This window comes from Corylus avellana, chromosome 10 (assembly GCF_965113065.1).
Source record: "Corylus avellana chromosome 10, dhCorAvel1.hap1.2, whole genome shotgun sequence".
Lineage (NCBI taxonomy): Eukaryota > Viridiplantae > Streptophyta > Magnoliopsida > Fagales > Betulaceae > Corylus > Corylus avellana.
Genome location: NC_142499.1, coordinates 21,802,811 through 21,815,750, shown reverse-complemented (window position 1 = coordinate 21,815,750; position 12,940 = coordinate 21,802,811). Strand labels below are relative to the sequence as shown.

The 12,940-nt window shown below is 37.3% G+C and overlaps 3 protein-coding genes across 5 annotated transcripts; all 3 read right to left on the bottom strand.

The window, feature by feature from the left end:
* Positions 1-657: 657 nt before the first annotated feature.
* Positions 658-3,245, bottom strand: LOC132191798 (riboflavin synthase). 3 transcript variants are annotated; one of them, XM_059606901.2, is made up of 3 exons: positions 2,996-3,245; positions 1,927-2,830; positions 658-1,305 (listed from the first exon to the last, which is right to left on the bottom strand). In XM_059606901.2, exon 2 carries the CDS (start codon positions 2,764-2,766, stop codon positions 1,933-1,935), a length of 834 nt encoding a protein of 277 aa, XP_059462884.1. In that variant the 5' UTR covers positions 2,767-2,830; positions 2,996-3,245; the 3' UTR covers positions 658-1,305; positions 1,927-1,932. The 3 variants fall into 3 exon arrangements, with proteins under 3 accessions (XP_059462884.1, XP_059462883.1, XP_059462882.1); XM_059606900.2 differs by lacking the exon at positions 658-1,305 and having other exon boundaries at positions 1,832-2,867; XM_059606899.2 differs by lacking the exon at positions 658-1,305 and having other exon boundaries at positions 1,832-2,830; positions 2,996-3,244.
* A 638-nt stretch (positions 3,246-3,883) lies between these two features.
* LOC132191537 (ARM repeat superfamily protein) lies at positions 3,884-8,244 on the bottom strand. The gene is made up of 3 exons (XM_059606611.2): positions 7,962-8,244; positions 4,464-6,892; positions 3,884-4,362 (listed from the first exon to the last, which is right to left on the bottom strand). Exons 2-3 carry the CDS (start codon positions 6,881-6,883, stop codon positions 4,164-4,166), a joined length of 2,619 nt encoding a protein of 872 aa, XP_059462594.1. The 5' UTR covers positions 6,884-6,892; positions 7,962-8,244; the 3' UTR covers positions 3,884-4,163.
* A 798-nt stretch (positions 8,245-9,042) lies between these two features.
* On the bottom strand, positions 9,043-9,933 carry LOC132162139 (uncharacterized). Its single transcript, XM_059572398.2, has one exon. It carries the CDS (start codon positions 9,907-9,909, stop codon positions 9,106-9,108), a length of 804 nt encoding a protein of 267 aa, XP_059428381.2. The 5' UTR covers positions 9,910-9,933; the 3' UTR covers positions 9,043-9,105.
* Between the last annotated feature and the right edge of the window lie 3,007 nt (positions 9,934-12,940).

Here is a 12,940-nt window from a genome sequence, read left to right as displayed (position 1 = left end):
AATAATTAATTTAGATGTGTAATTTTTTTAAAAAAATTCATTTCTCTTTGTTTTTCCTCTTATATGGTTTTAGGCTACTTTTGCTTAATTTTACATAAAACGTTTTCTAATTTAATCATTTCTACTTGAAAATACTTGGGAAACTTCACTTAGAACCCTCATGCATTTTGAGAAGACTCCTCCAAATTTCAAAAACTCTCAATTTCACTCTCACAAACTTTCAATTTGATACAATCTACTACCTCCATCAATTTTTGACGTTAAACCCCAAACAAATTACCCTTCAATTTTTTTAATTTTAATTTGAAATTATATATATATATATATATATATATATATATATATATATATATAAAGTCAGGGTATAAAGGTCATTTTATCACTTTTAACGTTCAAAAACTAACGGAGTGGGTAGATTGCATTAAATTGAAAGTTCAGGAAATAAAATTGAGAAGTTTCGAAATTTGGGGAGTCTTTTCAAATCGTGTAATAGTTCAAGGGGTCCTTAGTGAAGTTTTCCCAAAAATATTTTTTTTGGGAAAACTTGACAATTTTCAGGTGTTTGGCTATCATCTTGGTGTTTGGTTCACATTGTAAATAAGATTGTACGAAAAATAAAAGAAAAGAAAAATCTGAATTTCATATTTCATATTTCATTATGTGCAGCATGCAGTGTAGACTTTGAGTCAAAGAACTATACAATCCTCACAAGCCGGTGCAAAGGACCCAGATTCCCACCACTAGCTTGTTGTAATGCTTTGAAGGACTTTGCTTGCACTTATGCAGATGCTATTAATGACATGACAGCTGATTGCGCCGCAATCATGTTCAGCTACATGAATCTCTATGGGGGTTACCCGCCAGGCCTGCTTGCCAACATGTGTAGCGAAGGAAAGCCTGGTCTTAATTGTACCAATGTAAAGGAGGAAGCCGATGAGAAGACTCAGCCGAGTAACAGGGTGAATATAGCTGCTACACAATCCACTTTGCTAATGATCTCTGCTACTCTCCTAATCTTATTATTTCATTGGTTATGAAGGGTGGATAACCACTCTACTTAAATATAGTTCCTTCCAATCTGGCTTTCCCATAGAGTTTTCTCCGCCCCGCCCGGGTAGGTGGAAGCTATAGGAGTTCTCTCACACTCGCATACCCGGATTGCAAGCAATCTGGGCAGGCAAGCAAGTACACCGGATCTCAATCCTTTAGTGTCGCATGAGAGTACTTTTTCAAATAAAAAATAACTGTTCTTCGCAAATTTTCCAATCCGAGTTGTCTTCTTGATGAGTTGAAGAATGCAGAACGCTAAAACATTTACAATGATGTTAGTTTGGAAATTGAAGTGATATGGAAATCATGTACTCTTAAGATCTTTGATTTATAAGCGATAGCTAAAGGACAATTCAGCATAACGAAGCTTAATATCAAAACCTACATAAGACATCTTTGATCATAATTACTAATAATCGTATATTCAACTCTCCCATCTAGGGCCATTTACTTCTCTCATTCTGGAGAGTATGGCTTTGCTATACCACAAGACCAGCTTCAAGGGTTGATCATGCCTAGAAGTTCCAGAAAGGAACGTCTGTGACAGCATGGCCTCGTTTTATGACGCTTTTTGCTCAAATACTTTTTAACAAAAAACCAAAAAGCACCATCTAGAAAGTTTTATCAAACAATCCCTACATTACACATGATCATGCTAGGCGAGTCGAAAATAAACCTCTTTCCCTACAAGACAGCCAAAGCATCTTCCCAGGAATATCTCTAAAAGTAAGAATAGCAAACATCTACAAATCTCAGAATCAACCAAAATGAAACAAACAGCTCTCAAAATTCAGTCTTTCTTATTCAAGCAATAACAAAATACATTGCAGGAGCAAACAGTGATACATTAACAGAAACAGAACCACAGTAAAGTACCTTTTGTCATGAAGATTTAATAGAGTCAACAAACCCACTACTAAGCAGCCTCTCCACATACTTCCCCAATATATCCACCTCCAAGTTCACCTTCTGCCCAACTTTCTTTGAAGGAATCACCACATTCTGCTGAGTATAAGCCACCAACATGAAATTAAAGCACTCCTCCTCATCAAACACATCCACCACCGTCAAACTAGTCCCATCCACCGCTATAAACCCTTTTGGCACTATATACCTCAACAAATCTTTCCCTGCCTTTACCTTAACCCACAAGGAATCCCCCTCAGGCTCCTTGGCCACTATCTCCCCCGTCCCATCCACATGTCCCTGCACGAAATGCCCACCCATTCGGCTCGTGGGCTGCACCGCCCGCTCCAAGTTCACCACCGAGCCCGGTTCGAGCTCTACCAACGATGTCTTTCGCAGCGTTTCGGGTGACAAACCGACCGTGAATTCAGACAATTGGGTATCGAATTCTGTCACCGTAAGGCACGTACCGTTGACGGCAATGCTATCGCCGAGGTTTACGCCTTCAAGAACGGTCTTTGCGCCGATTCTCATGTCAAATCCGCCGTGTTCGGCGATACCCAGCTGCTTGATTTCGCCCATTTCTTCGACAATGCCGGTGAAGAGGCAGCAGATATGGGACTTGAAGTGGGTTTTGTTATTGGGTTTCTGGATTGGGAGGAAGAGGGTGAGAGTGGAGGGTCTGAAAATGGGGTTGAATTTGAGGTGGGAATTGGTTGAGACAGTCGGGGGAGTGAAAATTAGGGTCTTGGGAAGAGAAGGTTTGCGGGTTTTTGAGAAAAAGCCGAGAGAGAAAGAAGAAACTGCCATTTTTAAAAAATTTATGTTCGGTTCTTGGGAAACTTCCTCCTCTTGTGCTGTATATCGCCCACACCTACATTTCCATCACAAAGTTCACGTCCGCATCATTCCTTGAAATTTCGAAGATAGAAAAGGGATAAAAGAAAATCTCAGATTATAAAGCTAAACTTAGATCTGTCCGATAGATAAGAAGACTCTACGTCCTTGGGGGTTTCTATTATGGGTTTTGAGATCTCACCAGGCCTATCCTCGACGGCGAAGACAACGCTAGAGACCAACTCCTTTTGCTTCTCTCTCAGGCCGTCATCGACAGCAAGGCAAACGACGACGCTTAGACCCCTACGGTGAAGTAGCCTCTGGGAAGCTCCGAATGCCAACCTCGCTCTGCTGCAGGTAGAGAAGTTGGGTGCTCCGAGAACCAACAAATTTACCGTGCGAATGTCCCGTTCGTCTTGTCAGGTGATAATTTTGCAGACCTGCAGACCTTATATTTGATGAAATCGACGGCTCGTATTAAAACAGCACAAGCGTGATATGCCCGCGCGTGGGTTTGGTGGTTTGATTAGTGCTTGAATTTTAGGTTTTATAAGCTTGAAAATTGATTTGGTAAGAACCATATGGCATAGTGAGAAAAGTTGATAATTAGTTAGTAACAGTTTGGAAGTGTTTTATTACAATTAAAAATTGAGAAAAATTATCAGTTTTTTTTTTAAAATAAAATAAATCCAAAATTGGCGTACTACAATGTAAGAGTTCTGTGATTTGATTTGAAAATGTGTTAAAGAGGTAAAAGTCACATCTAATAATTTGCTTGGTTAACCAATTTTAAGAAGAGTTTTCAATATTTGAAAAAATAAAAAGTTATAGAGCATTTTACCAAACACTACACAAGTATTTGATTCTCAAATTCACCAAATTACATTATCAATTCCTCATGGTCCATAAAAGACCGAGGGATTAGATTAAAATGTTATAAAAGTGGGGTGTTGAAATGAATCCATTAGTTTAGCATTAAGTAGGGCAAAAATTCAAACAACGATGCGGGCTTGGGTTATTTTTTGAAACTTGTTTGAGAAGCCCACACTCGAACTGAATTCTCAAAACCAAACCCCAAAAGAAAAACAAGTTAAGCGGGACGAACATTCACCATTGAATGGGTTTTTTGGAAAACCCGAAATAAAACAAAAAAACAAATATCGTGGGCGTTTCTGAAAATCCAAAAACTCACCCCCAGTACACAAGGAACATGGATGAACTCAATTTTTTCAAGTTCACGACACCCTTAGGCCTTAGCTTTACTTAAGACTAGTAAAAATGAGGCTTGTTTAAAAGGACAAAGATTAAAAAAGAAAAAGAAAAAGACCAGACATCACTGTTGTTGTACTCACAAACTAGCTAGCTTCATCTCATGAAACCATGACACGTCCAATCATCCCCTGGGTCCAAGTTGCAGTTTCCTTGATCGATTCATCATCAGATTGCAGGCACTCGCCCAAAAATTCGATATAGAATGCACGGTCTCTAAACAGGAGCTTTGTGTTCGGGCCAAGTGCATCTGCAAGATCACCCATCACAGCAACTGCAGCTTTTGTCACAGACTCATCCCTGCAAAGTATGGAAGCCAACCCATCAGACGCAAAGAAACCAAAAGATAAGAGAGCAACAAATAGAAGGGAAAGGAAAGAAAAAGAAAAGAAAGCAAATACCTCTGCCTGTCCAAGAAAACCACTTCTATAAACTGCAGGAGATGTGAAGCATATGGCAGCATCACCTCAGGCTTTGAATCCTTAAAACCCTGGAGAATACCGGAATAAGCTTCAAAGATGCTACGCCTGAGCTGGTTGCCGTACTCCATCAATTCTTCATCGTTGGCATCAAGCTGTGCGCAGACCGCTGCAGCTTGCTGCATTGCTTGCACTACATAGAGGACATACCTCTCGAAATGCTCTCCTATTGCAAGAGCAATGTCCCCAAAGCAAGAAAATATGTGAGGCTTGACAGACCGGTGGAGTTCATTACTGCCAAGATCATTGAGAAGGTGTTTCATGATCCCATCACAGAATTGTAAGACCTTGTCATCCAAGGCACGGGAAATGTCACCAACCACCCCAACTGTGATGGAACAAACCTGGTATTCCTCAAAATTCTGCAACCCCATCTCCAAATAGCGGTAGAATTCACCCATATAGTTCTCAAACTTTGGTCCACAGGCATAAGCCAGCGAACCAATAGCAAGCATTGCTTCCTCATGCACCGTAGAGCTACGACAAGCAAACACTCTAAGGAACAATGCCATAATTTGATCTGAAGCTCGGAGTATTATGGGCCTCGTTTCGTCCGTACTGCTTAGTTTCTGGATAATAACCTGAATAACACCACATAGAGAAGCTTGCAAGTCACCTTGTTTTTCCCTATCATCTGAAGATACAATCTGAAGCTCTAGTGTCTGCCCTAATTTATTCATAATGACAGGGAGCAGCTGTTCTATAATGGGAGACGTATCCACAATATAGGAACACCTGACCACCTCATTCAAGGTTTCATATGCGGAAGACCTTAGCTTAGAGTCACCACCATCTGTACGATCGGCAGTCCTAATAAGTTGAGTGATGATGTCTGTGAGGAAAGGCGTGAGGACAGAGGAGGCCTGTCCTGCTTCAAAATATCCCTGGCAAAGGTAATAGATTGCCCCACAGATCTTCTCTGCAACATTTGGAGTGTCGTTTATGCTTTCCAACAATACTCCTAAAATCTGTTGAATGTTCTCAGAAGATATCACAGAAATTCCACCAGCTGGACTGTGCAATAACTCGAAAATACGACTAAGAGTCCAAGCAGTTGTGTCCCTGACATGGTTGTTTTCATCCTTCATTGCCTTAAGCAGAAAGTCCAGACCTGCATGGACCAAGGGAGAGAGCTTATCAATGCTCGGGCCTTCAAGGATTGAGCCAAATGCATATGTAGCTGCCTCACGACAACGCCACTCTGGCTTCAATATGTTAGCTTCGACAAAAGGCATCACAAGGGGCACAATAGCATCCCCAACAGTTCTGGAAACAAGACCAAGACAGGTCCCACCAGCCATGGACAAATTCCAAATGCTGTCATCCTGGTCCTGGTCTTCTTCCTGCTTCAGCAGAGTTTCTAGCAGCATAGGAACCAGAGATGACAAAGCCTTCTCAATGAAACGGGAATGGGGAGGCTCAGAGTCCCCACTCTCAGTACTCTCATACTCCTGAAGCTCTATCTCTTCATCACAGATTGAGCTCCAGAACTCAATTGCTTGGAGGGAAACAGCCTCTTCATCTCCTTTTACTGCATTGGACGTAAGCTCAAAGAGAGCTTGCATGTAAGGCTCAAGCTTCTCATAGTACGTTGATGCTATCGAAACAAGACACTCAAAAGCAGCTTGTCGGATCTCTACCTCCTTGGAAATGGCTGTCTCACAGACCATTTTCATAATGTAATTCCGCTCCATCTCATTTTCAAAGTTGGTTTGGGCAAAATCCAAAGCATTATATAAAGCCCTTGCTGCTGCAAGACGAACTTCAGAACTGTGTTCAGCAAGGTTCATGCCTTGCACTACAGCAGTGAGAACAGCATTTACTTCATCTTGCACAAGATCCTCATGAGAGATCTCCTCGCACACATATCCAAGAGTTTCCAGGGTAGCTTGCTTCAGACCGGCAGGTTTATCTTGCTGAGTCATATTGTTAAGCAAACATCCAATTAGCTCAGGCCACTGCTTCTTTGGAATCTCAATAGAAGCAATTTTGGCAATCACTTGTGCAGAAGTATGCCTTGCCTCTGTTGCAACCGATCCAAGAGTCCTTAAGAGCAAATCTTTGATTTGAGATTTAATGGAAATGTCAATTGCCATCCACTGTTGAACAAGATGCTCCTTTCTAGCAGCATCTTTAGCATCTAATGAGTTCTTAAGCACAATACCAGCAAGCCTACGGGATTCAATTGGTTTCTCATTGTGTGCAAGCTCAACTGACAAGGAGAGAAGAAATGAAGGAAGGTTTTGCTCTTGAAATCGTGTGAGATTGGTCTCCGCTTCAGTACGGACATTTGCATCAGGCGACTGAGCAGACAATAGGAACTGGGTGATCTCCATAGCCATTCTTCCACACTACAATCGAAAAAACCATGAAATTATTATTATTTTTTTAAAAAAAAAAAAAGGTAACTAGGAAACTGTTAACCTTTATGAATCAACGGTACACCAAATTATAATTAGACAAGGCCATCGGAAACTTAATAAACAAGAGAATCGTTAGCTAATGCAATATATGAATAACAACACTAAATGCTTAATATATGTTTCATACTGATATTGAACCATGTATAACAACATAGCATGCCCAAATTTTATTTCATTATCTAAATGTTAGGGTTTATATCTATAATTATACCACCAAGTCACATACAGGAATTTGATCCAACACCTCATCTGCTAAAGAACGACAATAAAACGCAGCATGAAAACATGACTAGCTTATCAAAGTCAGCAATTGTAGAAGCAAACTGCAATTCCCACCAAAATTTAGCACAAATCATTACTCCAAAAAGAAATGTATGCCCTTTGACATGCAGAAAGGTTTAGTGTGACAGGCAGTAAATTTTCAAAAATGCTCAGAAAAGAAATGAAATAAAATTTGAATCTCTTTTAATTCATGTTGTTTCACCCTTAATATGATTTAAACTCGTGATCAATCCAAACAGTCTTATTGAATTCAACCAAGCAGATATCTTTAATTTTCTTTTTTTCATATACCTTTAGAGAATTTAAAAGCTCATTTTCTCAACTTGAGTGTCCCTGCCATAATCTAAGTGACCATACAAACAATTTCTTATACTGCGATATACCGGTATGTCAGGGATAGTCAACTTGTTCACTTTCAATTACTAGATTTCCAACTGGTCCAAAATGAGGAAAGAAGAAAAAAACGAATAAGCCGAGAAAAACAAACACAGAAGCTTAAACCCCGAAAAACTCTAATATACCACACGATCCGTAAGAGATGCACATATCCAATTGAAAAAATACAAAGCCAGATCCCATATTCAACCCACAAGAGTACAGTATCAGCAAAAACGAAAACCCTAAAACGCCCAAAAAAGAAGAAGCAAAAACAGGCCAGAAAGCAATAGATCCACTAGCAGCACAGGAATCAGAAAGTCTAGAAAGAGAGAAGTACCTCGAATCAAAAGGCAATCGACCAGCGAAAGAAGACGAAGGCGAAGCTAGGGTTTCCCTCTCTCTCGAACTCGAACTCAAAGAGTCGTCGCTTTCTCTGTCTCTGAACTTTTTCCTCGTCGCCGATGCCAAGGTCGAGAGAGAGAGGAAATGAGACTGCACAGAGTGGATTGGGCTCTGAATCGGCGAGTTGGGTGATTTATATATAAAATGCTCTGTGCATTTCGAATGCTTAGTAGAAGCGGGAGAGAGAGGGAGAGACACTAAAATTTGTGTGCAAAACGAACGGGCAGGACCTGTGGCTGCCCGATCCTGCCCGGGATCACTGCCCTCGAAAAACCCTAGTTGGATTTTTTGAAATCTCGCACACGCGAGCGTGCGAAGTAGACCGTTTGGGTTTATTGGGCCTCAGCCCAATAACGAACATATTTTACCGTACACAAATTTCTTGTGTTGTGTAGCATTGGACGACTTATTACGTCAATTATTAAATAATTAAATTTATTAGTTAAGCTTTGTTCTTTAATTTTTTCACTAATAAAATATTATAACAGAAGATTATTAAAAAAAAAAAAAAAAATTGTAGTAGAGGTTGTACTATCCAAACATTTTCCTTAATTTGCCTCAAATTACTACAATGATATAATGCAATGTTATGTTTTGTTACCATTTACCAACATTTAGATGGCTTGTACTGTTTTGATTGTAGCATCTATCATAGAATTTTGACTATGAGACATTTTTTTTATTTTACAACATGTTCATAACTAGGATTGGAATTGGTTGCAATTGTCTGTTCAGATTGCAGTCTACTCAATCTCTGCATGAAAGAGGCTCGCGATGAAATCCTCTCTCATTTACCTACTTGATTGCAGTGTAATCAGAGCAGATAATTACAGGGAATTCTGGTCTACATAGCCAAACATGGAAAAATATGATACTAGGAACACTTGATTATAAGTGAAACAGCAATTTAAGTCTGATTTAAAACATTTGTGGGATGTTCTGTAACATAAATTGCAGCATCATCAATCAACGGTCAAAACATCCACAATGGTTATGAGCAATATCAGACTATATTTGGAGTACTGGTATTTGCTTAAAGAAGTTCAAGCTAGAAAAAGGAAAGGCAAAAAAAGTCTTCATTAGTCTCTAGTATCTTTATCTACATTATTGCTAAAGACATTAGCGGATGAACAATAATGTTTCTTTTGTTTTGCCCTCCACTGAGGCTGCACATTTAGAGAGTCTTGCCGGATGGGGCTCTTTATGCCACAAAGCTTGTGCTTGATGCGCCAGGGGAAGAGAATTTCCAGGCCACAACCTTTTGGTGAAGCAGAGGATTCAGGGTAGTTGCAGGGCTTAGGAAATTTCTTGTTGAAGCTCTTGGAGAAAGTTAAAGCAGATGATTCAGCCAATGCAGTGGCATCAGGAAGAAAACGCTTGATTATGAAATTTGGTGACTCATTGCCTCTAGACTCTGCAAGCTTCAACTTTAAGCCATTGAACTCCTCAACTTTCTCTGCTTTTGTCACAATGTCTATTGCCTCTGACAAGGAGAACACGTCCATGGCATCCGAGAAAGCGGCGTCGTCGTCATCAACATCAACATCAACATCAACATCACCATCACCATCACAACCATCATCATCATGATCACTAATAACTGCTTGATGATCATCATGATTGTTTGTTGCATCTATGGATGGATGCCAACGACATGGCGGGAGCCTTGGACGAGGTGTATCATCCCCATCATGGATGTCACCTCTCTCTGATTCCTTGGGCTTGCCTGGAGCTTGCTCCCATGAAAATGGAATGCTATGATCACTTGCAGCCTGCTGCAACACACCTTGTGAATTCACTTCTTCGCCCGAGTAGCCACCAATACGCCTAGTCGACAAGAGCGGTGCATTAAAGTTGAGCTTTCTGGGATATCTCGACTTCATAGCTACTTCATTTACTTCTTTTTCTTCTTCTTCCATATACGCTATTTCTATTTGCTGTTAAATGGAGATGATCACGTAAAGAAGTGGAAAAGGAGTTGATCAACTTTAGGTGAGTGATAAGGGTGGAAATGTTAGGGGCAGTTGGGTGAAATGATAACATAAACAGCTGGATATATGGGTTTCTCGTGAGACAGATTTTTTGCTTTAAAATGGTCACAGGTGAGGTGAAAAGACACTTCTCTATGGGATTGAGGAAAGCTCAACGATGGTGGAGTTATATATCTCACCATGCATTTAGAAAACAAGTGGTGCACCGAACTCACTGCTTTTTTGGATTTTCCCCTTTGACTCGCATTAAGATAAGGAAATCTAAGATGACCTTGAATGATGCAGTTTTAAAAGGCTAGGTATGACTATTGTGATTGATTGCAAGGTCAGCTGTCAATTTTTGATACAACTCATAACTTGACACTAAATTAACATGTTATAGTTGAGTGATTTTACTCATTTAATGAAATAGGTCAAATTATGGTTAATTACTTAATTTATACCTCGACACAACTTGAACTTGGCATGCAACATTTAGGACAAGGAATTTAGATACGCCCCACGAACCTAACATGAAATTATCGGTTTATGGTTGAGGGATCTAATACGATTAATCAAATTGATTGAGTTAAAATTAACCTATATAGCCTATATAATCTTATACTCATATCTTAACAAGATCCATTGTTTGGCTTTGCTGCTTGCATTTTTCTCTATGACTTTAATTCCTTTCCAGAATTATCGACCTACTACTGTCTTTTAAGTGACTAATCATTTACGCGAGATACATGTGGCACATTTGTTTAGAGGATCAAGCATATTCTTTTTTATTTTATTTGTTTTTCTTTTTTTCTAAGCAGGATCAAGCATATTCGATAATGTGTTTTCTATCTCCTCGACAGAATGCAGTAGGCTTGCTAGTTTGCTAGATGCATTCTTGCATTTCTTGGATTCCCTTGCCTAAACCAAGCTTCAAATTAATCATTATATATATAAGCTGAGTTTTGGCTTAGAGAGTGCATAGAATTGCGACACGTGGCGTTTTAGATGTTAGCCTTTTAGTGAGACAATTAAAGCATAGGGGTTTTATTTGTAATGCATTGAATTGTCTAAATGAAGAAAACTAAAGGTTTTCAAATTCTCACTTTCTCTCTCTTTATCTAATTTTCTTTTCATCTTCTCTTACTTTATGTTTATATTTCAATGTGAGACAATTAAAACATATAGGTTTTATTTGTAATATATTTAATTGTCTTAACGAAGAAAACAAAAGGTTCACAAATTCTCTCTTTCCCTCTCTTTATTTATTATTATTATTTTTTTAACATGTCTGCACAAGAGGGGGGATGAGGATTTGAACTAGTGACCTTCACTTCATTAAGTGTGATCCTAGCCAATTGAGCTACCTCATGGGGATTTTATTTTTCTTTTTATCATCTCTTGCTTTCTCTTTATATTATTTGGAATGCATTTAATTGATATCTTAATGATATCTTAATGAAGAAAACAAAAGGTTTTCTTTATTTAATTTTCTTTTTATCTTCTCTTCTTTTATATTTGTATCTTAATGTAAGACAATTAAATGTATGAGTTTTATTGTAATATATTTAACTGTCTTAATAAAAAAAACAAAAGATTTACAAATTCTCTCTCTCTCTCTCTCTCTCTCTCTCTCTCTTTCTTTATTTTTTCTTTTATCTTCTCTTGATTTCTCTTTATATGTCAATGTGAGACAATTAAAATGTAGGAGTTTTATTTGAAATGCATTTAATTGATATCTTAATGAATAAAATAAAAGGTTCTCAAATTTTCTCTTTCTCTCTTTTTATTTTTCTCTTACTTTCTATTTATATCTCATTGTTCCTTTGTAAATTTAACACTTAATTCAGGAAAAAGATGAGAGAGAGAGGGAGAGAGAGAGTTTCCAATAGTTGTTTCTCAATGAAAAATTATAATATAGTTCTTTTCTTTCTTTCTTTTTTTTTTTTTTTTTTTTGCAAGACATTTATTTTCCATCATATTAGCATTGTCATTTTATATGTTTATTTTCGGTTCTTATGTTCTTCCATTTTTGTTTTTGTCCCCTATATATTTTTTTCTACTTTTTTATTTATTTATTTTTTCTACTTTTACTTTCTATTTATATCAACCAAATCCAGAAAAAGACGAGAGAGAGAGAGAGAGAGAGAGAGAGAGAATTTCTATTCTTTTTTTCTCAATGAAAAATTATACTATAGTTTTTTTTCTTTGTTTTTTTTGTTTCGTTTTGCTAGAATAGTTATTTTCAATTATATTAATTTTTTCATTTTTTCATTTTTTTTTATCTTTATTTCCGGTGCTTATGTTCTTCCATTTTTTTTTTTTTTTTACCCTTATTTTTCTTTCTAATTTATATATTATTTTTTATTCAAATGATTAATTTTCTTTTGTAAATTTTACATTGAATTCAGGAAATATTAATAGTAAGAGAGTTTCTTTTTATAGAAACTCAATTTTTCCAATATATTTCACTCTCAATTTTCCAATCGTAGAATTTTATTTTATTTTATCTTTTTGTCTTTGTTTTCCTATATGTCTTAAAATTAGTTTCTTTTACTTTTATATATGTGAAGGATGGTTGAAAAAAAAATTTATTTTTCATTATATTAGCATTGTCATTATATATATATATCTTTATTTTCGTGCTTCTGTCGTTCTTCCATTTTTGTTTTTGTCCATTATATATATTTTTTTCTTTTTTTTTTTAATTTTTTCTTCTTTTACTTTCTATTTATATCAATCAATTTCGGAAAAAGATAAGAGAGAGAGAAAGAGAATTTCTATTCGTTGTTTCTCAATGAAAAATTATACTACCATTATTTTCTTTCTTTATATTTTTTTTTTCCTATATCAGTTCTTTTCAATTTTTCAATCGTTATTTCTCAATGAAAAATTATACGACAATTTTTTTTTTCCCTAGAATAGTTATTTTCAATTATATTAA